The sequence below is a fragment of the Solea solea genome, chromosome 6 (genome assembly GCF_958295425.1).
Source record: "Solea solea chromosome 6, fSolSol10.1, whole genome shotgun sequence".
Taxonomy (NCBI): domain Eukaryota; kingdom Metazoa; phylum Chordata; class Actinopteri; order Pleuronectiformes; family Soleidae; genus Solea; species Solea solea.
The window spans coordinates 10,311,042-10,338,884 of record NC_081139.1 but is presented as its reverse complement, the minus strand read 5'-3'; the positions used below and the strand labels follow the sequence as shown (position 1 = coordinate 10,338,884).

Below are 27,843 nucleotides of genomic sequence, written 5' to 3'. Positions count from 1 at the left end.
TGAAACATGACCAAAATCAACCAGCAGGTGGAGCTCCAAAAAAACAGCTTTACTCTGCAGTACCTCATACATCATTTGCACTACATGTAAACCACAATAATGTAAATCAGATGAGATGCGTGCTGGTTTGTGTATATAGTTCAGTTGTGATGACTCCCTGGATTCATCGAAGTTCTGCGTAAACATTTATTCGCTGTATGCAGAAACTTTCTACCCAAAGAAACAGACAGCAGCTGTGAGGGGAACCTGGTGACTAACCCTGAAAAAACATTTAATGAACCTAAGACAAACGTGTCGCAACATGAACAACAACCTCAATAGTTTATCTTAATTACAATGCTGACAATGATGAACCAGGACTGAGCGTTAAAAACAACCTGCAGATTCATTCCAGTCCATTAGACAGTGAAAATACCCAACCTGTGACTCAAGTTTCTTTGCGGTCATTGCTGGAATCACAACAACCCTGCTGTATGTTCAACATCTGTTGCTTTCATTGAATTAACTCTTGCACATCACTGAACTGAATGGCTCTTAGGATATTATATTTTAGTGTAGTGTGTCTGTCTGCAGGAATTGTAAAAAACTACTGAACCCATTCTCTTGAAACTCAGCGGAGAGGTGGGTATAATCCAAGGAAGAATCTATTAACTTTGACAGTGAATCTAATGAAAGTGGTTATATAAATTGCTTCAAATATTTTGGGATGAATATTTCAAAAAGTAGTGCAGAAATCTTTAAAATCTTATCTATGAACAAATAAAATGTGCTGATTTGGATAATGATCCAGATTTTGGACTTGGCAGAGGTATGAGCTCTCAGAGCGAGAGCTTTCTAGTTTAAGGGTGAAACTGTGGGTGTGAGGAGGCAGCAAACTGTGCCCATGCTGAAAACATCCGTCCCTCCATCTGACTAACGGTTTTGGCTTCAGAGGATGTGGCAACACACACGTGCCTTGTCTTGGTAATGAGTCTTAACCCAGCTTTCAGATCATACATGATTTGCAACACAAATATCTGGCTGCTCATCCTTGCCATAATGTAAATTATGAGTAAATGAACTGTGCGTGACAAAAATGGCAGCCAGCAGTGTGCCGTCTCAAGCAGTGCTGGTATACTGCTCCCTGCAGGAGGTATACTGAAATGAGAGTAATGGCACTTTTCCACTATACAGCTGAAGCGCGGCTCGGCATGGCCTGACTCTACACAGTTTTGGTTGTTTTCCATTACAATAGTGCCGCTCAACGTGGGCATCATACCACGGCTGCATGAAAATGCCGTGACATTGTTTTATACAAGACACAAACATACAATCTAGTGATGAGCAAAGCAGACTCTTCCAGTGTTGACACTCTCTGCCAATCAGTGGCCGGCAGTCTGTCGATGTCACACTTAGTATCGGCTCAGCTCACTTCGAACCTCACCAGAGCAAGTAATAAAAAAGGTATCAGGTATTATCGCTAATGGAAAAGCAAAAACCCCCAAAAACTAGTGGTTGACCTGTGCTACAACTGTATAGTGGGAAAGCGCCATAAGTCACTGATTCAGAACCTAAAAAGACCCCCAAATGCTTTTTACGGCTTGTCTCACCTTGGAGATCTTTGGGATCTTGTTAGGGTCGATGGTCCTGCTGTTCTTTGTCATTGGCACAGTGTTCCAGGTCTCCTCTCTCTGGACGCGCTGATCTCTTTGCTCTCGTTGCTCTCTTGGATCTATGAAGACGCACGTCCACACAGAAACAGGGAAATGCTGATTCACAATGAAGTCAATCAAAGTAAAATGGAGTTAAATAATGTAACAGAGGGACATTTCCCACTTTCTCTATGGCATGCTGCTAAACAAGATGAAATATTATAGGTCAGCTAACAGATGGGGGGGGGGGGGGGCTTCCTGTCTGCTGTTGAGCACAATAGCATCTCTGCAGGCTATAGGGACAGGAAGTCTGCCCACATGGTAGCAGGCTTCCTGAGCCACTATAGCTGTGCCAATGTAACTCTAAGCCTTAAAGAGGATTTAGACTGCAGGTCTGACCTGGCCGCCTCTTGCTGTCCTTGGAAAGCAACTGCTGGTGCACTTTTCTCTGCTCTTCTTGCTCTTCAATCTTGGCTTCCTTGTGGATCTGCTCGATGGTTTTCGGGCCCTGGTCAGCTCTTCTGGACACCCAGTTGTGCTGAAAAAAAAACAACCACCCTCAAACCTGAATCAAACTGTGATGTTGACTCACTGAAGCTCGCATTACTTTTGTTGCCTTTATTAAAACACCATGAGTTATGAGCAGTGAGAGGGGATCATAACTTCACTCATCAAGCATCTAGAGATATTGTATGTAGCTCTGTTCCCCATCAGTGTGGCTGAAACGATGGTACATGTCTTCAGGAAAATACATTAAGAACAACAGTTACTTTAAAGAATTCAAAAAATATGCCGAAAAAACACTCACCAATCTTAGGTCTATAACATCCTGTAACATAAACCGTATCCGAGACGATGTCTTCCTCTCTTTGATGATTTTTTCCATCTGATGGAAATACTGATCCATTCGAGGCTAGCAAGACAAAAAGAGAGAAACGATCTGTTAAGAGACATCGAGGTTGTATACTTTGTGTTTCTGTTAAAGTTTCCCCACTTCATTTCATCAATATGACTTATTATCCAGTATATTACTTGCAGCAGTGGAGCTGTCCTGACCACACAAGATTCAACTGAAACATTTCGGAAGTCAGCAGCACAAAAATTGTATAAGCCCCAAAAGAAGGTATGCAATCACCAACATTAATCCTTCTAAATTCAAGAAATTACTACATATAACAGGATGAAACTTTATTCCCATTATCTAGTGTTTCATATACAGAAATCTTTTTTTAGTTTAGTTTTTTTAGAGTTGCCCTGCTCAGAGGTAGATGATGAGGGTGAAACCACACATCACAGTACAGCAGTTAAGGAGAGCAGAAAGGCCCTCTGGTCAGTTATGTCTCCCTGAGCATCTGAGGACTCTGGCTATGTGTGGTTAGACAGTGGGTAATTTACCCATCAGCTTCTGGTAACCAGTGGATTGAATTCTAATCAAAATTGTATTGCTGTGAATTAAAACCACCTTTTAAACTTATTTGACCATGTAAATCAGCATGTGCACTTTTATCATGATATCAGGTTAGCTATTTAGCTGTAAACATGTAAGTATGTATGCAAGCTACAAAACTACTCAATGCTTTATTTCGAAAAGATTGAAAACCAAGTTCTACATTTAGACTAAATTTAAATTTCAAAAAATGAGTGAACTACTTCTTTCAGCAGTGTGATTCTGAGTTTCTCACCTTGGCCTTCTCAAAATCGAGGTCCTTGCCAATGGTGGTAAGCAGCCTGCACAGACACTCTAAAGACTCCTGATCGTGGTTCTTCAGTAGCTTGACCACACAGTCATGCATGATGGCCTCAGTTAACATCTTGAGCTTGAAGAGTTCGCCAATGAACTTGATGTTGCCAATGGAGCGCCGCCGGGCCTTGTCTTTGGCTTCCTGCAGCTCTTCCTGAAGACGGTCACGCTCCGTTGTCTAACGGAACAAGGACACTCTCAATGAATATTACTTTCAAAACCACATAACACATACCATTTCACTCATGCATAATAAAATGTTTTGGAAAAGCAGGAAATCGGGTGTCTCACATACCGATGCAGCAGAGTCGAGTTCCTTCTGCTTCCTCTCAAACACCACATCATCCACCTTGTCTTTCTCAAACTCCTTCTGACAGCGGTTAAGCAGCAGCTTGCGAAAGTTCACCGTGTTGTTGGGTTTGTCTGTGGTGGGCACTCTGAGCTAAACAGCAGACAAAGTGGATACAGTAGAGTTGAACTCAAGCCTTAAAACACATTTGATATTGTACAATGAAATAGATGCGAGGACTTTTTTGACACAGTATTTTCCAAAAAAAAGTATTATGCATGCATTATGTTTAGTCCCTGTAAAGTGATCCCTGATGCAGCCGTGCTCTGCTGTTGTCTCTGCTGCACCATGCTGAAATTTAAACACGCTTTTCATTTTAGGTCGTGTTGAATTCCTAAGGGCTAACTACTAAAACAGCTACTAAATGACAAAGCAAAAGTTTATATCTATATCCATCTATATCTGACATTTTTATTGCTAACATTACCTTAAAAAGTTCAACTTTTACCCTTAATGACAACTGACATTTTAGTGGAAGTTCTAAGTGATGCTCTGTGCTTACAGTCCATTTACAAAGGTAGGCCCCTATCATGCCCACATGGAAATGGGGCTCTTACTTAGATCCGATAGCCCAATCGCAGGCAGTGTAGGAAAAATGTAACATGGAATTTGGAATGAAGAGAGGGAGAGTCAGTTGTGTGTGTTGTGTAGGACGAGAAGCTGGGGACTGGGCAGGGTTAGCGTAAGCTGAGACAAGGACGCCTCTAATGTGATATGTTCTATGCCTGTTGGAAGAAATAAATGCCCAGACTCCTCCCGATCGAGCAGAGTATGTTAATCAGCTGCTTGTAAAAGTAAGTTTCAGCCCAAAGCAGCAGCTACAGCTTCTGTCCTGGAGGAAATATCTCCATTGTGCTTTCCAACCACAGCCTTTAAGCTAAGCAGGAAAGCTAACACAAGCAAAAGTCTTGTAGCACTTGAGGCAGTGACTATTATCAGCATCAGTTCTGGTGAAACAACCAGACTGTTGAATGATTAACTTTATCCACTGTGACTCAGTCGAAGCAGATCTGTGTCTCAGTGTGAAGCTCCTGCTGCCTCTGCGCTTGTGCTTGTGTATGTGACAGACAGGCACTAGCCCCGCCCCCTGCACCAAAAGAACAGTGTTAGCAGCACTGCTAACGTCAGTGCTTAACGATACTCCAGTAATTCAAAATGTAGCACCAAGGCCCGCTTACTATGTGGTTTTGGTAATCATCCCTAGACACAAGTGAGTGATATTCATGCAGTCTGGAGTCTTATATCTATATATTATATAGATATATTAACTTTTTCCAGGTTTGGAAAATAATTTTTCTAATTTAATTTCATGACCGTGGGAACCCTGAATATAATATATTAAAATATCCTGAAAAGACATACAGATATTTTTTTGCATTGCAACTTATTTATTGTGCTAAAAATACCATTATCTCATATAAGCATCTGGTGAATGTTCCACAGTTGAAACAGGAGCATTAACCACACACTTCTCTTACTGAGAGCTCCTGGACAAATCCAATTCTTCAAACAATTGACCTTAAAAAACGAGACACTCTTATCCCAGAGCCTCTTCGCATCTTTAGTGAACTCAGGGATCAGCTTACCGTAGCGAGACAGCGACACATGTTTCCATAGGCCACAGAGAAGCTGGGTTCATCGATGGCCTTCTCAAAAACCAGGTCAATGACACCTTTGAGCCTCTCTTCTGTGTCGATGGTCAGGTCTGTCACCTGCTTCATCAGCTGGTTGAACTTCTGAGGCGTAAGCTTGTTCAGGATGCTGCGGACCTTCTTGAAGAGATCCTGAAGGGAAACGCAATCAATGGAAATTATGTAACATTATTAATGGGCTGCAACCTCCATATGAAAACAGGTTCTGTCAAGCAATAGCATCAGATCTGACTAATGGAGCGTTTATGTGTATATACAGCAGCAATGCAGGGGTGGGTAGGGACGAGAGGCATTTATCTTGTTTTTTTTGAGCAGTAGAATTCACTTGTGAAAATGTATGTAGTCTTTTCAGTCAAACCCCAACCTGTTTGCAGTCATCTCACTGGATTAGCACAATGTTAATGTCGCCTCGTCTGTCTTGACAATAGATTTTAAGAACCAATTTTATCATGTACATGATTTTAATATTCCCCAGCTCTGTTGTGCATTTCTCATGCATGTCTGTGACAGTGTACGTCAAGGCCTACCTTTGTCCGAAGCATCTCGGGATCATCTATGGGGCCCTCCCTCTTCAGGCCTGGTTTCCAGGCATTTTCTGATTTGTTCAGCTGAACATCATCGTGCACTGACAAGTTCATGATGATCTTTCTTGGTGGAGGCCGTCGAGCTCCAATGTTCATGAGCTAATCAAGCAGCGAACAGAAAAAAAGAAGTGTCAATAATCCTTACCACCATGAACAGCTTAGCCTTTTCTCATTAAAAACAGCCAACATAACGATGAGGGGAAGTGAGTCACTTTTCTAAGGAAAAGCTAAATTTGACAAACAAACAGTGTGTCTTATCTTTGCAACATTTATCTCACAACATATTGATTTTACTTGACAATAAACAAGATTTTTAGCCTGACAAAATAAAAATGATGTCTCGCTTTTCTGTGAGTTAACCATCAGCCAAAACCTGTGTTCCTCAAAAGATCATAAAACTCCCAATACAATTTTATGAGCGTAAACACAGAAAGTGTGTTTGAACCACTTCAAACTAACACCTACTAAAAAGCCGCTTGTTTTCTATTTTAAGAGCTCAAGAGACACAGAGGGTAGAACGTAGGGGATTGTGTGTGTGTGTTCAATTTCATGAATGATCTCACACTTGTGTGTATGTGTTAATGTGTGACTTACTGCAGCGCCTCGTCCTCCAGTCATCTGTCTGCCAAAATCTGCCAAAAAGGCAGGTGTGAAATCAGGTCCTCTGGAAATCACCCTTGAATCCACTACTCGAGATGGCAACTTGTTTTGGTTCATCTGTAAGACACAAAAGATAAAAAATCTATCATCACACACACAGACACAGTGGTGAACAGCAGGGGGAGCAGTGATCCCCAACAATACCAGCAATAGGGCAAAAAAGAGAGAGAGAGAGAGAGAGAGAGAGAGAGAGAAGAAATTGTGTGTGTGTGTGTGTGAAAAGGTGACCCTTTGTAAATGGCAGCTATACCACCACATTACCAGCTTGTGGGTTTATGTATTTTTATTGTATTTACTGGTGGTAAATTAAGCTTGCTGGGTTCTGTGGGCCGTTCAGCAACAGAAGTCAGAACCAGATGTGGAAGGCAGGGAGGAAGGGAAGGAGGGAAGGAACGCAGGAGAGGGTGAGATAGTTGTGGGGGAGGAGAGATGAACAAATCCAGCTCTTTGTCTTTCAGCTGTCCTTAACTTCCTCTCAATTCCATACCGAGTGAGATCTCACTGTCTCCCACAGAGAATACAAGAGTATGGGATCGTACCAATCAAATGTTTGCCCGTCTGGTTGTTCTTTTTGGAGAGATTGGGGGAGGGGGATTGGACTCTTAACACTGCCAAGTGTGACATAATAGCAATGTGATTTTAATCAAAACAGCATTTCAGTGGACCATATGCTCCACCCATACATATGTGGGGATCAGGGGAATGAACCTAACTCTCTGTGGTGCATCTTTGATTCAGTGCACACAATCAAACAAAGCAAAGCAAGTCTTAAAACACAGCCTGCTGCTTTTAGCCTGTAACAAAAAACTATGTTTTTTATGGCGCTGTTTGATATTCAACATTAGGGAAGCAACCAGCCATTGTTTTAATGATTTATCTATCCCGATTATTATTTAATAGTCAATTGCTCTGTTTGTAATCTTAAAAAAATGAATGCCAATCCCTTTACAATTTTCCAGAGCCTAACTTTTTTTTACACAAATAGCTCACTTAACAGTCCAAAATGTCTCTATATTTACTGTGATATAAATGGACTCGCATAAAGTTTCACATTTTTGCTTGATGGCTTATGTACTAATTGTTGCAACCTCAATAAAAGCAAAAATCTTCATAATAATTAGGGTATTAGGACAGTTTTTTAATCACATAAGTCAAAAGACAGTGTGGCCAAAATGAACAAAAGCAGACTGCAAAAATATTGATATTTCAGTTATGCTATCTGTCTGTCTGTCTGTCTGACCCACTCTGGCCAGCATGGAGAGGAGAGGGTATTTAGAGAAGTAATGCCTCCAGATGGGACGGAGGGAGAGAAAAAGCTGGTGGAGAGTCACTCATAGTTAATTTGTAATGGTGCCTTCTTTGCTGTCTTTTACCAACCCACCCTAACACATGCACCCTGCGGACTAGACCGTGGGTCCCACGCATTACTAACAGTTGAGGTTTTAACTAATGGTCAGAAAAACAAACAACTTTAACAGATTTGGAAGACAGAAGAGTGTTTGGTCACTCATACATTTACCCCATTTATTGAGAGAATTCTCATCAGATAAAATGAAAAATTTGACGTGGGGGGAAAAAATTCCCATGCCACTTTCCATTCTTAGACTGGGGCCATGTTGACATTCGTACAGCGTGTGAATGAATTGATTTATTCTATTCAGTTGCGTGCCAAAAGAAAAGCAAGATGTTTCTCGACGTATACAGATCAGTATACAGTGTGGCACGGCCTTAGAGCCACTAATAGAGAGAGGTCTCTAGGGGCAGTTTGTCATCTGGTAAGGAAACAAACTGTACAGATAGATAGATTTATCTACACTGATGGAGGTTTAATCATGGTCAATCCTTTTTGTCTAACGACCTATGAAAGATCTGTCTGTAATGCCATGCTTCCATCATGGTACCGTTCTGTTTGGTAGAGAACACTATGGTTTGGAATGGTAATGCCCTGGTCAGGCTTGCGTTTCAACTGAGAACAGTACACTAACATGTAAGCCGAGTTTGAGCTGTGTCCATTGACCGGGTCAGCGAGATATGTAGCGTGACATAGCAATACTGCTGTGGCGACCACAAACGCGACACTGCACAACAATGGAGGACATCCAGCAGCTTTTTTTACCTGCTCAGCTTGTGGCTGTTTGTCTCAATGACACATCAAGCTATGTATGAGAATAGATTGGGGGTCGCAATGGAGTGTTTGTTCGGTTGCCCAATCAGCTGACCGGCATGGGTGGATCCGGTGGAGCTACAGATCTCAGCTACGGTGTCTTGATGGAAACACGGCTCGACTTACCTTGTCCAGCACCACATCACTGATTGGCGGGAGTCCCTCAGGCTTCTGTACGCAGGCAGGCATGAACTGGAAACCCAACAGGAAGTCCCGGTTATACTGACGCTTTCCACTGGGGTCAGACAGGTCTGGACCACCAGGTAGGGTTTAAGAGAAAGGAAAGACAAAGAGTAAATAAACAGCTATCAAAACATACAAACAAAAAACATTGTGATTCTACATATAAAACTTAATAAGGTCTGTCTCACCTTCTATATCTTGCGCAGCCCCTGTGGAGTTTTCCTTGTCTCCAGGGGCGGCTCCACTGTCACTGCTTTCTGTCTCTGAGGTGTGGCCGGCTCCGTTCCTCATGGGCTCCATCTCAGTTTCCCCATTCTCCTCTGGGGTTACAGACTTTCTGTCAGCCTCCAGGCTGCTGGCAGAAGCTGCAGCAGGGGTGGAAGCGAAGACTGATGGCAGGGGCACTGGGCTGTTTCTCAGTGGAGCAGACTGCAGGGCCTGGTCTCCTGCAGGAGGATCCACTGACATCGGCTCATCCTGTAAGGATGTGAGGATATTCAGTTTTCAGGTTCCCTATATTTGTCAGCAAACATTTATCATGCATTGCAATAGGGTTGTGCAAAAGAGCTGCCTGAGAACGAAATAAAGAGTCAATCCCAATGAAAAACTACCAGCAACACTATTTATTATAAATCACACCGTCTATAATTATTGGTTATCAGGTGACAAGTGAGTCATCTGCAGTGTGTGAAATACATGGACACATAAGGAGGGTGTAAAACACAGGAAACTGAGGGATGGATGAATCGAAATGTCTGTGTAGGCATGGATGAGTGGAAGATGATGAAGGTCAGAATGGGACAGGATGAGCTGAGGATGTTGTAAAGGATCAGACGCTGCACAATGAACAGAAGAGGGAGAACAATAGGAGAACAATCGACTTGTTCAAGTGAAAGGCCCTAATTTATTCTTGGCTGACAAAACAATCAATTACAGCAAAGTGACAATTATTGTAAGTAGTTAAGCCATTTTCAGTGTATCATCAAATAGAATTAAATGTAATAAAAGAAAAATGCATCACAAATCAAAAGCTGATCTTGCAAGTCTTAGCTATTGTGGCTTGCAAATTTTATTATATTTCTACCATATCTAAAAATGTTTGAGAAACTGTGTGTTTCTGCATATAGTAGTCAAATGTTAGTGTAACGCCTAATATCGCAATTGACTGAAACCTACTAATTATTTTCTCTATTAACGTTTGTCTGTCTGTTTTGGACCAACAGTCCATAATTCATTTATATGACATATAAGTGACAAATACTCACATTAGAGAACCTGATCTCTTAATACTCTAATTATATCAACTGCCAAAAAAAAATTCTGATCCATTTTTTTAACAGTCAAACTCACTAACTTATTGTGGGTGCTCCCATGACGCACTATATTTTCATAGGTGGGTGTTGAGTGTGTTCTAAAAACACCCGTTAACCATCTCGGAAACAGGTAGTAGGTGCATTAAATTTATCCCTCAGTTACAAGCCCGGAACAAAACAATAAAGGAAAGGAAACAAGCACAGGACAAAGCTGATTTGATATCCAGTGGGCTGTGTAAGCAATGAAGATGATGGATAACTCCTGGATAGTAACAACACCCAAAGTCATTTATGTCTGCTTCCCTAAACACACGTGGAAACATTTTTCACTTGAACTAATGCCCACATTGTGCCTTTCCTCTCTGTCGACCTTTGTCCCACTTCCTTTGACATTTGTTAGCCATTTTTAAAAAGGCATGTAGTAACATGAGATATCAACCATTTGGAAAAGGTAAAAAACTGTACAAAAAGACTGTAAAAGCACACAATTATAGTTGAAATGATCTATACATTCCCTTTCGCCTTGCATTGTGAAGCGAAGGAGCCTCTATTTTAATTTTTTGCTTTTACCTTGTCCTCCTTTTGAGGTCCGTCTGCTGCCCCAATCTCTTCATTTGGTTTCCTCCAGGTCTTTGGTATTGCAGAAGCCATTTGATTTACTGTAGGACAACACAGACACAGAAACATCATATTAGCCACTGCCAGTCAGTAAACAGCAGAACCACAGTGAATTTTAGAAGTAAAATTGGTGTTATAAAAAGCAGTGATGGTAAGACAGACATAATCTAACCCTACAACTGGCAAATCACTTCTTGACTAATTGACTAATGTATTAAACCTCATTCATTTCTGACCACATAAATGAACATTATTTGCACTTAGTAGTTGAGAAAAGCAGAAAAAGAGGGATTAAATATAAAGGTAAGTTAATCACTAGTCTCTGTCACAGCATTGCTCTGAGGTTTCAAGGATAAAATGAATGACATCTATTCTATTTAAAAAAAGTTGTATATCTTACAATATTTGATCAATTCCACTTATTTGATCAATTCCAATTCTTCACTGATAAACTTTGTCTTAAAATTATTCTTGTTATTACTGAAAGCAAAGGGCGACGACGATGAAAAAATTAGGCTAAGAATTGAAACCCAAACAGATGAACAGTGTATGACATCACTGTCACATTATGTAAATATCATTAGTTAAGGCTGACAACATGTAGCACTACATGTTGTCAGTAATTACTATATACATGTCACTTACATTTTTTAACTTAGGTTCTAACTTTTAGTATTATTAATAATTTTCAGTTTGGTTTCAAGCACAGCCTAGATTCATCTCTGGCAAATACAATTATTAAAATAACAGGTCCATGAATCAATCTCATGTGAGGACTACCAGTAGCTCATTCTAAAGATAAATGTAACTTATTAGTCACAAACTGATTCTGTCTGTCTTACAGCTGCTGAAATGTAACAGATAGTGTACCTGTAGTGGGACTATTCCTGATGAGAGTCTGTTTTTGGGACTCTGTTTTGCTGTCAGTAATGCCACTATGTGCCTCAGTACCCACTCTGGGAGCAAGCTCTTTAGTGTCTAAGGGTTTGCTAGGCTCGTCGGCCTCTGTTGTGGCCTGCACTAGAGGCGGAAGTCCAGGGGGGAGCATAACTGGCAAAGCCGGGGCAGGGCTTGAGCTCAGGGTGACTGGCACCACAGCCACAGGTGCCATAGAGGCGAGCACAGCAGCAATGGGAACCTCTGGCCTCACATCAGAAGGCAGAGTTTCAGAGAAAGTGACCTCTCTGTAAGCAGGGGCAGAGGCCTGTGGCTGGAGAGCAGCAGAGGACATAACTGAAGACTCATGAGCTGCGGTGTCTAGCTCAGTCCTAGACTCTGCAAGGCCATTTAAAGCTTTGGCGGCTGACACAGGCGAAGCAGCCAAAGTTCTTGGGGCGTCACAAAGAAGCTTGTCTGTGTTGAGAGTCTGAGGTGTTGCCAAAGAGGGCTTCTGCTCCCCAACCGTAGACAAGTAAGAAGAGGCAGAAGCAGTGGACTCCCTGGCTGAGGAACGTTCACTTGTGTTGGCCACTGTAAGTGGGAGGTTAACATGGGTGGGTAGTGAGGCAGGGAAGGGAAGCTCTTGTTCACTAGCAGAAGTGGGCTCAGTTACAGGTGTGTTTGCCTCCACTCTCTCCACAGGGGCTTCAGGCTGCACAAGGCCAGGTGAGGAAGACTTCTGGATAACAGGCTCCAGTTTTGGTGCATCATCTGCAAGGGGGAAGAGAAGAGACAGACATGTCAATCATATAAAGTGTTTGATGGCCTTTGAAGACAAATGTATGTAGTGTCCTCCCTCTGTTTACTCTGTTAGACATTAGTAAATTCATCTGCAACAATAATGGCACAGCTGTTTTCTTTATTGGACATATTTTCACCCAAGTGTATTTATATTTTATTTATTATTTCTTTCTTGGCTTGTTCCAATACTTTGTGCGTTACAGTGCTTAAGAAGTTAATCTGAAGCCTGAAGTTTACAAACACACATAAACGACAGAACTGTCTCTAAAGCTTATTCTGAAAAGTGAGGGTAACATTTTCCAGCTAAATACATGGAGCCCTGCCAACATCACAATTCTGATTTGTAGGTAAAAGCATTCAGTGTGCAGTGTGTTGGAGTAAAAGTAAGTGATACATATATGACTGGGGATCAAAGTTTCCAGTGTTGGGTTACTTGGGTAAAAGCACTATGGAGGGGTTGTAAATATAAATTTAAATATACATTTCTAAAGAATGTTTTTTATAAATTATATCAACATAAAAACAATAGTTAAACTGCCTGGGTTAGTGTTTTTGAAAGCCCCCTCTCTTGTTATGATATGAGTCGTGGATGTTTTAAAAATGACAAATGGGCAGACCTGGCCCTGGTTTGCTGTCTGAAGCCGCTGTTGTCACCGACTGCTGTGGCGGTTGAGGAGGTTGGGGGTGTTGGGGCTGCGGTGGTTCCACTGTGTAGCCTCCAAGAATGGACTGCTGTGGTTGAGGAGGCTGAGGCTGAGGCTGAGGTTGGGGCTGAGGCTGAGGCTGAGGCTGAGGCTGAGGCTGAGGCTGGGACTGGGACTGAGGCTGAGACTGAGGCTGCGATGGCTGCTGCTGCTCTGGGGTCTGGCTGCTGCTCAGCTGCTGCTGCGATTTGAGGTAGAAAATGTGAGGATAATGAGGGTGTGGCCATAAAAACTAGCAACACAGAAAACCAGAAAGACGGGCAAAGAGATGAAGCAGTGCACATACAAATAAATCAATGAACAAGCAAGCCCAAATGCAGGATTAAGCAGAAATAAGGAGTCAAATGGGGTATGGTTGGGACAAAAAAGGGAGGGGAACAAGACGGAGTGAAGACCAATGACAGAAGAGTGACAAGAGTAGGGGAATGCCTTAGAACAATGCAGAATAAGGGGGTTTGATACGTAAAGAAACAAATCAAAGGGGGTACAAAAAGACAGAGAAAGAGGAAAGACAATGTTAACATCCACAGAAAACACATGGAAGAAAGAAGTCACAACATCCCACTTAATTCAGCAAAGTGTAACAATTGTAGCAAAAGTTAGTACAGTGGTTCAGCTTCACCACAATAACACAGAACACAGATGATTCCTCTTCTATTAAGCTCTTTACTAGTTAGTTAAATCCATTGCTTTTAAGACTTAAAGTGTAACTTAAACAAACATCAGCTTAATTCAAGCCAAACAAAATGGATTAATGCCAGATAAACTCTGTATTTAGTCATATTCCAAAGTTTAAAATATTTAATTTGTGATTGGGTCACCATATCATAAGCACACATTGACACTGTGTCATTATTGGTTTCAGTGTTTCATATTGCAAGCTTTAGGAATACAAGTTGTAGGTTTAGGAACCTGAGTGGATTTCTGTAGGACTAAAACAGAACACAGTGAATTCAATCTACTGTAAAAAAAAAAAAACAACAAAAAACAGTGAGTGAATAGAAACAGTGACAGGTAGGAAGTGGCTGGTAAGATAACAGCATATTTATTACTTCTTTAAGAAAAAAATATTTTTTGCTCCTGCAGGTCTGAACATACTGTATGTGGTGAGCAGAGCAGAGACTGACACTGCCACCAAGCAACACAAGATGTTCTTAGAGCGAAAGCTGCTTTCACAAACTGAAAGTCTGCAAGGGTCGCTCAGGGCATTTTCCGGGGATTCTCCTGCCAAGTGACCTAGTCTAATATGTGGATAATGTCAGGATGAGCACCAACTCTGGGGAATCCACTTTGAGTGAATGGCTCAGTGTTCTTCCTCCTGTATTCTCAAGCCAAACACCACCTCTTCACCTGAATCCTCCAGAGATTCTCTTGCTGCTGTGACAGCACCAAACCCACACTATCCCCACTGCTTTTGTTGTATGTGAACAGCAAACTCTGGAGATTGTTTGAAGTATCCAGACATTAACCAGAGTATATGACTGAAAACAGCCTGAGTGTGAAGGATTCCATACCTGTGGTGGGGTGGGGGTAGAAGAGGGGGGACCGACAGGAGGAGTTGAATTCCTGCTTCCTGAACCCCCTGCCATGATCTCCTCTGTGATATCCCTGCCACCCTGATTGGGGTCCCGGATACGGATCTGGGAGGACAATGACACAAAAAAAGAGACCTCACTAAAGCATCCAGGTCTTTGAACAATGGTACCTCAGCCACATATTTGTGCATATTTGTGCCATCAGCTGCATTAAAAACTGATAGCTATACAGGACAAATGTGAAAGAAATGTGGGCAGGTAGGCGTATTGATGGGACCTCAGTACAGCAGCTCCACTACCGGTTCACTGCTATACAGACTCTGGCAACCGACCAATGCTGCGTCTTGATCACAAACTAAACTGAACCTAAATGGAATTGAACTGAACTCAACTACATGAGCAGCAATGTCCAATTGCAACCACTACTAGCACTACTAACTACTAAGATACTCACTGTTTTCTTCTCGCGCTTGGCTGGTGGAGGTTGCTGTGGTGTAGGCACTATGATGGGGGGTGAGGGGGGGTACACAGTTTGTCCAGGGTAATAAGGTGGACCAGCTGTGGGAACGGGAGCAGGAACAGAGGGTGAGACAGGTGGGGGGTACCTGAGGGGATCTGAATGAATTTCCAAGAAAAGAAAAACAAAACACAAGAGAAGACATTTTAGTAAAAAAACAACAACACTGACAGGCTCCCTGTTCTGGGGGCACACACAAGACTGATAAGCAATGTGTATGTTATACAACTCTGAGGTTAAAATTCAGATTTTAATTGCGATGTTTGAGATGGATTAATTACTCACGATATGGAGAAGGGTATTCCCCTGGACCTGGACCAGTATAGAAGGTGCCAGATCCCGGGGGCTGAACAGAATACTGCTGAGGAGCTCCCACATAGGGTGCACTGTGGCGATACTGCAAGTAAGGAGGACAGGGGGAGATGCATTAACAAAACACATCATCAAAGTAAAAACATTTCTGTTATGATGCTATGATCATAAGACCACATTCTAACAGAGACACTGATGTACAGTGGGGCTGCACGATTCAGAAAACAATTTGTATCAAGATTTTCTTGCATACATTACATCTCTCATGACCTTTTTTACAGTAACTATTGGCTTTTCCAATTAGGGATTTTTTGTTTAACAGAAAATATGTTTTTGTTGTGTAGAATCTGTGGAGGAGTGCCTTGTTGCCTCTTTAGAGCATTGTGTAAAATTGTACAATGTGTGCAAACACCACATTTTTCTTTTCTACAAGAACAAAAGCCTGCTGTCACATCTTAACACACAAACCTCCTTCAGGCATTTGTCAAGAGGTTTCAGGTTACGGAGGTTTAACTAAGAGAGCTAGACGTGTTTGTTGAGCTGTTTAATGGGGAACCATCTGATGTTTCTAACACGCAATACAAAAGCATGTAGCTGAAAGGCAACACGGTCTAGACTAAGCACAACAACTTTCCTCTTCTGGAATTCATGTCGTAAGAATTATATGTGGTGGAAGAGGTGCACTGAAGTTTGCATTCACTCTTCAGTTAACCTACATTTGTGAGTGGACTGCTCCCTTTAAACTAAAGATAATGACTGTCCATAACCTTTAAAAAATAAAAAAAATAAAAATACCTCATCATGTCTACCATCTTGCTAAACAAAAGAGGTGTCAGCCATAATGGAGAGGCTAGTGTGATAAATGTGATCCATAATTTAGTACAGCACTCAAAAGGATGGTATAAAACTGAAATGGCCCCTGATAATAACAATGTTCGACACCCACAAATTACAGCTCAATTGTAATTTTAAGATGTAGTGTAGAGTGTTTGTTTTACCTGTGGGATGTAGTACTGTGCAGCCTGTGGGGAGGGGAAAGGCATGGGTGGCATGGTCATCATGATTGGTGGATTTGTGGGGTAGACGGCCGCTGTGGGAGTCTGCGAGCCAGGCCGTATGGAAGCCGCGTTTGTCTGCATGGTGGGCCTTGCAGTCTGCATCTGAGCCCTCTGGAAAAACTGAAAGGACATATGGGAAAAAAACAAACAAAAAAAAAAAAAAAACAGAAACAACACAAGGCATTTAATACTACCCCAGAGACAGCAGTCTCATTCTGCAAGCTGCCACGTTTTATCTAAAATACAAACAAGTTCCATTTTTCAGATGTCTTCAATCTCTGGCCTACACATTTCTCAGAGTGAAGGGCCTCTGATTTTTAATCAGTAGCCATAGAAACCACAAAATCTCTCATCAGTGCTGCAGATCATCACTTTTCAGCCACTGTGGTCAAGAATTTTCAGACAAAACACACCTAAATTACTTTTTTCAATCTCAATTAATTCCTCCATTTAACCAGCAGTAGTATGATTGAAATGAATGCCATCATCAAAGCTGGGAACACAAGCCATTTTAGAGACACTTTTGTCCTAAATATTTTCCATGCAATCACCTACTCAACTAAACAAAAGCCTTAAAACCATGACTTAATAATCTGTGTTGTGTTCTGTAAATGTTCAATGTAATAAAATATGGCAAATAGAAATTTTAATCTCTGTACTACATACATACTACTGATTTTGAACAAGATTATTGCATCCTATAAAAAGGTGCATAAAGTCACAATTAGCAATACAAGTAAAAAACCACCAATCACTTTGCATCATTGTTGTGTCTTTTTTGCTCTTAGTTAATTGTAAAGATTTTTATGTTCATTAACAGAGCCTCATTAAGTCTATCATCTCTTAACTTCCGACACCTGGTGCCACTTACTGACAACAAATACACATTATATTTGCCACTTACACAGACATTGACACTGTTGCTTTGATGTATTTTGCCTGTGGGTGATTTGTCTTTTATGTCTTTATGTCTTTTGAATAGTAGTGTTGGACACTTAAGGATTTATGAAGAGACACTCTGAGGTGATTGTGTGTTTACACTATACACTGGCCATACCAGACTCCACAGCTATTAAAAAAGCCCCAGGACTGCTGAATGGCTGCAAATACCTCTTTTTGTGCTCAAGCTGCTCAGCCAACCTTGCAGCTGTACTAAACATGTAACACGTAACATGAGTGTGTTCATCAAGCAGCAATACGGCCTTTTTTTGTGGATCACAGAGCACTGACAACATAGAAACTACAGCTGCTGTGATGACTGCAGCTAGCGTGAATACTGCAGAGCAAGATCTGTCAGCTTAAAGTTTGATGAGCTTCGTGTCTGGACAGAAAATACTTTAAAAAAAAAAAAAAAAAAAAAAAAAGGGGGGCTCAGACTAGGGATGCCTTTACATAATCAGTGAGCTCCGGCAAAGGACAGCAGTATAAACAATACTTTAAGACTGTCTAAAAATACCTAAGCGGGAAATCACTTTTAACAAAATAAATTATGTTCAACGGCTTTACTCTAAATAGCCCTGTGGAAGTCTGAGAAACGACCAGGAAACCGCTCATTACCGTAACACAGTCTCAATACAGTCATGAGTCAACAGAACAGTGTTTGACATCATCAAACAAAAAGTGTTCAGTGACAGAGGTTTAAAGTCTGCTTTGACATTATATATTACATAGTTCTAACAGGTTGCAGACACTTTTCACATGGACATACAAAAGGAAAAGAAACACTTCTGTATCTATTTTTAACTCACATGCTGTTCAAACTATGCAAGCTTGTTAAAAATGAACAATGAAATGGAGAAAATACTACAAAAAACGCCCAGTAATAATCCTTTACAGGATAAATAACAGGGCATATACATGTCATGATGATAAAGGAGCTCTCGAGTGAGCGCACGCTGTAGTGAAAATGAGGGGAATGTACAGGGTTAGTAGTCAGGAGGGACGATCCCCATCATGCCATGCAGATCTGAGAGACTTTAACCACATAGGTTAATTTTACCTGAATGGGCCTGAATCCTCCCTTGAGTATTGAAAGCAGGAAAGAGAAAAAAGCCAATGGGAGACTGAAGCCTCAATACAAAAAAAACAAGCATTCACCCACACACATGAAAGAAGGAACTTATCCAACCTAATGTTTTAATCTATATGACATGGTCACTGGTATGTAGGAACTCTGACCGAAATGTTTTTACAGTGTACAATGTGGAAGACACTCAGCATCAGGGTTGATTTATCGCTGATCAGTAAAGTCCTTTAAAATATTACCAGCATTGGCACCATGTGCACACATTAACATGACACACACACACACACACACAAGCCTCTCTCACATAAACAAGCATTTTACTTCAAGTTGCGTGACTTTCCTCAAACTCTGCAGCCTCAGCCTTCAGCACTTGCCAATTTAACGCCTTGTTTTGCTAAACTGCAGTTTCTCAGTCCCAGTGGGTCTTGACTATCACCTGCAGTGCTGACTTCGCAACAGACGTGATGTCTTCGGTAGAGACATCTTTCCGTTTTATGACAGTGATAAGTGTCACCTCACTACCCTAGTAGTTGGGTGTAATATTTATGACAAAGAAAATTCAGTAAATATCTTTTGTGGGAAGATGTTTTCACTGTACAGCAGAAAAGGGACCACAAGTGGACACATTGACGACTTAAACTGCAATTAATTTACATGAACATTTACTTGTTTCAGTGGTAATCATACTTTTAACAAGCTTTGACCTTTTACTTCACACTCAAACACACACAGAAGCTGTGTCTGAACACTTAAGTCAGTTACACTGATAAGTAGGGGAATAAAATGAAATAATGAAGATGGTTGTTTGAAGACCGACTTGCATTTTGGCCAAATTAATTTATTTTCTGATCCCTCTCAGTGCCCTTCCACTGTGTATTGAGTGTGTTTCAGCAAGACAATGGCTGTTTTCTCAACTAGTATGAAAAAGGCCACTGTTCATCTACATCTGGTTTCCAACTCCACTTCCGTGGTGGCACAAAAGATCCCAGTGCTGTTTTGTGACAGTCAGAGCATGCACTTGTGTGTGTGTGTGTGTATACACAGCAACGCCAATAAACACAACCTATACAGTTTAACACCATACTATTAATAGTGTGTTAAACATTTTCCCACATAGAAGGATCCAGAAGGTGAGTACATTCGACAACAGCTCACACAGGGCATATCTCAGGGACCTGGTGTGCTGTGAGCAACACATGCATCTCAAGAGTGACACATCGTGTCAGCACCTTCACAGGTCTAATATAGATATATCTTATACTGTATTATATATATATATATATATATTCATTATATATAATTAAGGCAGAACACAAACATTATAAATACTGCAATATCAGATACAAGCACATTAACATGCTTGTCATAATCTAATGACCTTGGCTCACCGAGTGTCAGTTGTCAGATATGATTCATACACAAGGGTCAAGAACAGAGGCAAACACTGAGGCCGGTCCACACAGTTGTGTGGACTTTGCTCGACTACAGTGTACCTGACGACCACTGGATACTATTCCTCATAACTCTGTCTTCTTATACTCAGAAAATTAAGCGTTGCATATTGATAAATTTAGATTATGGTTAATTTAGACCGTAAATGTCAGCCTGAACTAATTGCAGTGCCTTGACGCATTTACTAGGACAAATGAAACCATTGTATCATGATGGTGTTGTCAGTCACTGCCACATTTAGACAGCTTTAACTATGTATGCACAAAAACAGCAACGCCCCCTTTTCCATTTTCAGCAAAATACCCCATATCATCTAATTTTGGATGCAATGTCCTGCTCAGTATTAGCAAAAGTGTAGTCATAAGGAGAGTTTTTAAATCTTATTCAACCTTTATTTAACCTGTAAAAGGTCCCAATGAGATTAAGAGCCTCTTTTGGGAGGAAGACCTGGCCATGACAGGCAGCAGCACAAATAAAACACTAAGTTTCATAGTCTTCATAAAAGACAACACAAGGCAAACAGAAGTCTGCCTCTAGTTATATTATTCTTTTTAAAAGCACTTGAAATGATTGATTATTGCCATATTATAAATTTGACATTCATCCTCCAATATACCCACACATTTTCTTTTTTTATTACCAAGTTATTTCTTAGTGATTACAGTAGAAATAGCAATGGCATTTACAAAATATTACTTCCCCGTTACAAACTTTTCACAAAAGTAGTTTCTTATTAGTTGCACTTTTTGAAACTAGGGAAATACCTGCAGAGGGGTGAGTCAGGGTCCTATTTACACCAACATGTGCATACCTAGTTTACTTGAATTGTCATGTGATATGCACGCTTAGATGTGTTACTATGGAGATTCTATCTGAAAATGCCTTTTACGAATACAGATGTAGTCATGAGGATGTAATCAAGTCTAAATCGGGTGAATCAGCCTAATATTAAAAAAGACCAAAATCACTTCTTCGGGAGACAGCTCTTTGCACCTAAATGTATAAAATCTCAATTGTGTATCAGCCCACTCAAATTATTAAAACCTCTTTCACTATATACATTAGACTTCATAGCTTTCAAAGCTGAGACTTAAAAGGAACAGCCCTTTGTGGGCAGGTACCAGCACACTGCTTTGGTGATGATGATGCAAGAGGGGAGAGCATGAAGGGTGAACAGAGGGGTAAGTTACCTGATGATGGGTTGGTCGAGGGCCCGTAGCAAACTGGTAGGGGAGTGAGAAGAGGTCCAGCAAAGAGAGTGAAGCAGTGATGGCAAAGCGGGGGAGAGCACAAGAGAGACACAGAGATCAGATGAGTGATGGAGGCAAATGCTAGAAAAACCACAGAGCAACAAAGCTTTAAAGACATGTGGCACATGGCGTAGCACGCAGATGTGGAAGTTGGTATTTGCTAATCATTTTTGCTTCAAGTACCAGATGGATGTAGGCAAAGATGATATAATAACATTATTTAGTGGCGCTAAGTCCAAGTGTTGTGTTGATTTAGGAGATTCTTCAAAAACGATGATGATACATAATTATTTACAAGTATTATGACTAAGCAAGCAATAAACTAAGCAAGCAATAACAGGACTGACAAATCACTAAAATGGCAAACAAGATGTTTAAACGTTAAATAACAACACCAGCCACGACTTTTTTTCTCCTGAAAAGGTTAAAAAAAGAACCACCGTCTGAACATTTTGGAGTATTAAAACTATTGATGCTATTTCAGAGCAGTTACAGCATCTTAAAAGTATAATGCTAAAATAAAGCATTTATTTACAGAACTTTTGTATTTGGCTTGGACCGGAATAAATTAAGGCAGGTGTGGGATGGTTTAATAGCTGCTTTGACTTAACCAAAATATTGCAAATTTAAAAATGTGTGGATGGGGATCAATAAAAATAAAACTTCAGAACGGCTAAAATCCATCATAGACATAGTTATTGGTCCAATAACGTTACCAGCACCAAACTACTATACACAATTTCCAAATTTAGCACAGGGGCCTATTTGTTACCAGGTTTCGGTACCCATACCTAGACAATGATCATTAAATGAACATTATAGTTATGACAAATAGCTCTGCCATGAGCAGCACGGGATAAGCTTGAGCAGCTTTGCATGGCAAAATGACAGGAGGACACTCACCGGGCGACTCTGTGGCTGTGCATTTATTTGCTGCGTCTGCGTAGTATACACTAGAGGGGCGGAGACAGCATTTTGACCAGGGTTGTAAGGAGACTGTCAAGAAAAAGAAAAGAAAGATGGACAGAGTGTTATGCTGTACACTAAATTTCCACACACAACACAAAATTACTTTGCATTTTGCTCGGAGGATATGTATTCAACTGTGGTTTATGCACCACAAAAAGATAATTGGTAGCCTGGAGGACAACAAATCCCCCATCCCTTTCTTTATCTGGTGAGCAGAGCTGTGTTAATACAGATATTCTCTCTCCTCTAGTATGGTGGTGATAATTTAAGTTTGCGCTGGCTGACAAAGACTATTTATAGAGGGCCGATGAGAGACTAAAGCTGCTTCAGAGTGAGGCAGTTGGCCCATTAGGCTATAACAGTAAAGAGGAACAGCTAAATTCCTTGCAAGTATAGTCACATATATCCAGCAAAGCTGAGTCATGGACTCAAAGTGCTTGTAAGAGAGCAGCAGTGTCTCTCTCTTAATGATTAATCGGAGTTTCTGGGTAAATTTTGTTTGGGGGTTTTCCCAAATAACACTTATATCCAGAGAATGTAATGCAGTCATAATCAAAGATAGGTGACTCGCCTGTGAATCGTGCCATAATTGCCAACAAGGATTTATTTCTGTTCCGTTAGGCAGCTGGTCAACTGAATTTTGTCAATGTCCTTTGCATTTGGATGCCATTATGGTTACAGGCAGAAATGGGAGTAACCCCAACCTCTACTATCTCAAAACCTAATTATTTATCTTGTCTAATACAATTAATTTATCTTGTTTGATCCCAACCAATCAAAGCTTCTACCCTTAAGTCTGATAATATTTGATCCTCTATATTGACTGTAGGTGTGAATGTGAGAGTGAACAGTAGTTAATCACTGTATGTTGGCTCTGTGATGGTCTCACGACCTGTCCAGGGAATAACCCGCCTTTTGCCCTGTGTCAACTGGGATTAGCTCCAGTGGCCCCACAACCCCCATGTGGAGGATAAAGTGGTAGACAAAGGATGAATGAATGAGTAAATTAATTATTTGCATAACCTAACCTTTTTCTAAACGTTTTGTGATCCATTAAAAGACCATAACTTCCTTGCTACTACACCTTTTATTTTGACACTGACACCATGTTGTTTTCAACAGTGACACAACCCTGTGCTGCTGCACAAAGCTGCCAGCAAACCAGAGCTCATTCACTGATGAAATATTTGTACTTGTAAACAGAACTGGACACCATCTTGTGATTGTATCGTACTGGCCAAGATGCCCATCAGCACATTTAAACTGCGACATAATTAAACAAGTGTTCAGCAGTGCACAGGGACCCATTTTATATCACGTAATATCACATTTTAATATCATATAATCATCTAACTTAATTTCATTAACATATGCATTTGTGGAGAAGAACTCAAAATATATTGGCTTGAAAATGTTACAAAAAATTATAGAAAATAATAAAGCCTTCAAAAACTCTGATGTTTAAACAACTTAAAACATGCAAAAGAACATTTAAGAACAGAAAGCACAGAGACAAGCACCGACACGAACTGAGAGGTCAAACATAAATATGCAGACGGAATGACAGTGGACACAGTGACAAACTCACCCCTCCGCCTGTCTCCCAGCCCTTTGGGTAGCGATATTGGGAAGCTGTGGCTACGGATACCTGAGAGAGCGCCGGGGAGTGGGCATGACCGGGCGGGGTACCCGCCAAATTAGGGTGTCCCTTTGTGATGTCATGAGCAGTGTAAGGTGGGCCAGCATGCCTGGGTACCTGTATCACAAAATCAATGTTAGAGAGGTACAACATTAGATAGGATGTCAGACTGAGAGAGGAACAGCAGTGGCAGAATTCCACAGGCCATTAGTCCTTTCCTCTGCTGAGGAATGTAAACTGAGCATCAGTATTAGACCCTGCAAGTGCTGCAGTTGGCTATAGACTGGCCTTGTCTGCAGCCTGCTGTGCCAAATTATATTGTGCAATGATGTCTGAGCCTCATATAGAAAAATGGGTCAAATCGATTACATTACATTACCACTCATTTCCTCATTTCTGATTGTCATCATGCACCTGGTACAAACAGGTCATGTTAGTAAGCGTTGTTGATAGAGGCAAATTGAGGATTCAGTGAAGGCACCAGCCAAGTGAGATGAGACGTCACTCAGCTCTAAGGATATATCCACACCAACTACACACTACAATTTAACCACTGCTTCTTCAGTGCACAATTTATGTGAAAAAAAACTATAAAGAGCACTAACAAAAACCCCACTAATTTATACATGCTTGGGCCAACAGTAAGACAAAAAGTAAGTCAGAGACTATTTGCATTAACAACTGGTAGTACAGTCCTGACTGACAAAGCTCAATCAAGAGGTGAATCAGTCTAGACTAAAAAGACAACCCAGATTTCAATCAAGGGCCAGCAGAGTTTCCAAAGGCTCCAAATATCTTTAGAGGTTTAAAAACATCTACATTATATAGTGTTAATGACAGGTGTGGGCATAGCCTTATCTTGTGAGAGTGTAGCAGAATAGACTACTGCAGCTGTGGGCTGATACCACTGCAGGTGCTGCTGCAGACCTGTCACACCAAAGAATGAGGATGAATACTGCAGGAAGAAAATAGGATGCACTGGGACAACCTCGATAAGCTCTCCAGAGCCCCCACGCCCTTCAGAAAATGGCCATTAGCACTTTACAGGCTCACTAAGAAGGTCTGAAAACAAACAGTTTCAGACAGTATTCTATACAGTCTCTATAGTAAACTAGCCGATCTGCAGTTCTCCATCGTCTCTGTGTGGCCCACTTTCCTCAGTTGACCTGGGATAAGGCAAATAATCTAGCTGCTGTTGCCAGGGGAGGAGCCTACTCTGCTACAGGCAAGTGATTCTGAGGACATACAGGGTGATGGGATGGGGGAGGGGAGGCAAGCAGCTGTATAGAGGCTGCACATGAAGGCAAGGGAGGGAAAAAAAAAATGTAATGTGTAACCCAAGCATCCACTTCACAAAAAGACTGTTTCATGCAATGGACATGATTTATTTCCTCCACGGTCATCATTACTAGAGCATCAACACCTAAAATGAACTTTTAAAACAACAAAATCACAGGAGTCCACAGAATAATGGCCCTTCTTCAAGTATACACTAACCCTATTGTACAATGTTTGCACTGAACACTGACCTAATGTTACCTCCCACAGAAATATTGCCACTGATTAGTGTTGACACTACCAATGTGTTCACATTCTATTGGCTTTTCTCACATATAATGCAACTGAAGTGTAATCCATACACTTATCTTTTTTCGATAGCAGATATTCATTTAGCGAACATGCAACAATGAACATAGCATGTGCTTTAATGGTGGGTTCACATTAAAATCAGTGTCTTACATAGTCTACCAAGCCCTTGAACAAATACTGCCCTGCAGTTCAATACAGTATATCGCTTATCAGAGGTGCCCAGGAGTGCAGCAGAGCAATCATCAGTGAAAATGAAACTGTAAATATCACACAGTTCCGCCAACATGTGGATGTAAATTTGAATAGTTTTTTTCTGTGTCTTGTTTTTTTTTTCTTCATGCTCTAATGTGGATGCCTGTAGCAGGTTAGTATAACCCACGAATAATAGAAATATTATAACAAAAGTCTGATTAGGGAAATGTTAATTAGTTCCTAAAGGAGTCTGAATGGCAGAATGCAGCAGTGACCAGTTTCCACAACAAAGCCTCAGATCACAGCACATCAGATCACATCACACGTTACGATGACTGTAAAAGCTACTCAACCAGTTATTTAAACTTGTTCTGCTGTTCAAATATGAAAACTCTGACATAATGTTGAAAATATAAAATATTAAAATAATAAAGGGAAGGGTGAGAAGTTTTATAGGCACCATTATCCTGCATGGTAAATTTACAACTTTCATTTCATTTCATTTCATTTCATTAGGTGCACATGCTAAAACAACATATTAAGTGTAACATTTTGTTGTTTTTTTAATTTTGTTTTATGTTTGACTTGGTTCTAGTCAATTCAAATGTGCCTGTATTATTGTCAATAGTCACTAAGGTGATGCAAATTTATTATTTAATGTAAATGTGTTTACAAATAACAATAATGCATATGACAAAAAGAAAAAACAGTTGGCCAAGTGTCCCTCTCTACTTATTTCGATTACAGCTTTATTCAATGTTTATGCTTAGTCCATTTATCCATACAGTGCAGTATCTATGCAGGTGCATATGAACAGTATTGTGGCGTGTTTGTGAATGGGAATGAGTGCAGTGACTCACGCTGTAGACTGCAGTGACTCCAGTCTGTGTTGAGAAGATTCGGTCATCCAGTGATGGCTGAACCCGTGTGAGTCTGGAAAAGGTGCATTAAGGAAAACACAAAAGACAGACTAGAAACCTAAAACAAGTTCACTTCTTAATGAATGAGGACAGGGTTCAGATTCACAATTTGCACATTCACAAAACAGGACATTGTTTAATCTAAGTATTGCTGACTGGACCATGTGGGCAAAACTTGGCCAAGCAAATCTGAAAGTTTCCAGCTTGGCAAATGCTGATGCAACTCTGCTGAAAATGCTTGATTTCTATATAACACATGAGCCGATTCAGATCCAAAAGGCTTTCCTCAAAGGCCGATAGCACAGCTAGTTGGATTTCAAAGATCCCCCAACCACCCCTCCCAAAATGCCCCATCTTTGAGAGTACACTATGTACCTTCACTGTTTCGCAAGAGTTAAAGGGAAAACCTGAAACGGATTTCTGGACTATCAGGAAAGGGACACAGAGCTGAGATTATACAACCGCTTACACCTAAAATGGGTATAACAAAGAAACATCTTAATAATAATAAACATTTTTTTGTTATGCTAAAGAGTATAATAGTAATAAATCACATAAAGATGTTCTGCCGTGACACTGACTAAACCTATAGCACTAGGCTTACAACAGGAGATAACGTTGTAGTTATTGTAGGCCATTCAAACATAATAATAAGATTCACTTGGCAGACATAAATCAGATGTTAGAGGAAACCAAATAATGAATGTGACATAGACAAGGGAAGCCCTGTGGTTAGTAACCTGCTCGAGCAGTTGTCTGCGACAGACGGACTCACACACAGCTAGACACATGGTTTAAGGGAAACTGAATGTCTGGCTTTCTTCCTTTCTTCCAAATCAGGACTCCCTTTCCCTCCCAAGTCCTCATCTTTTACCCTGCTCTTGCCAGCAGGGACCGTCATCTCTCTTGGCCCCCTGCCAGAATCTCTACTTGAAACCGAAAACACAAGGAGAAAGGGGGGAGAAGAAGAGAAAAAAAAAGGATCTTTTTTTTTTTAATAAAAAAAAGGGACCGCAATTCAAATAGCAGATGCACAGCAGGAAGCATTATCTGTTTCAACACCAAGGTATTTGGAAAAACACACCTATCCCCACACAAAGTATA

General features: G+C 40.8%; 1 protein-coding gene across 10 annotated transcripts in view; it reads right to left on the bottom strand.

Annotated features, from left to right (window-relative positions):
- eif4g3a (eukaryotic translation initiation factor 4 gamma, 3a) overlaps positions 1-27,843 on the bottom strand; it is a 42,920-nt gene that overhangs the window by 6,819 nt on the left and 8,258 nt on the right. Inside the window, exons 2-23 of one of the 10 annotated variants that reach the window (XM_058631053.1) lie at positions 26,680-26,752; positions 23,987-24,154; positions 22,333-22,425; positions 21,370-21,402; positions 18,701-18,721; positions 16,642-16,821; positions 15,617-15,728; positions 15,269-15,429; positions 14,794-14,928; positions 13,193-13,460; positions 11,766-12,545; positions 10,848-10,936; positions 9,153-9,441; positions 8,908-9,032; positions 6,552-6,674; positions 5,901-6,056; positions 5,308-5,505; positions 3,668-3,814; positions 3,314-3,550; positions 2,440-2,544; positions 2,031-2,169; positions 1,590-1,711 (exon numbers count right to left, since the gene is read on the bottom strand). In XM_058631053.1, coding sequence (XP_058487036.1) covers positions 1,590-1,711; positions 2,031-2,169; positions 2,440-2,544; positions 3,314-3,550; positions 3,668-3,814; positions 5,308-5,505; positions 5,901-6,056; positions 6,552-6,674; positions 8,908-9,032; positions 9,153-9,441; positions 10,848-10,936; positions 11,766-12,545; positions 13,193-13,460; positions 14,794-14,928; positions 15,269-15,429; positions 15,617-15,728; positions 16,642-16,821; positions 18,701-18,721; positions 21,370-21,402; positions 22,333-22,425; positions 23,987-24,154; positions 26,680-26,752 — 3,754 coding nt within the window. The remainder of the gene's footprint in view (positions 1-1,589; positions 1,712-2,030; positions 2,170-2,439; positions 2,545-3,313; positions 3,551-3,667; positions 3,815-5,307; positions 5,506-5,900; positions 6,057-6,551; positions 6,675-8,907; positions 9,033-9,152; positions 9,442-10,847; positions 10,937-11,765; positions 12,546-13,192; positions 13,461-14,793; positions 14,929-15,268; positions 15,430-15,616; positions 15,729-16,641; positions 16,822-18,700; positions 18,722-21,369; positions 21,403-22,332; positions 22,426-23,986; positions 24,155-26,679; positions 26,753-27,843) is intronic. The other 9 variants (XM_058631055.1, XM_058631056.1, XM_058631059.1 and 6 more) reach the window with 9 other exon arrangements.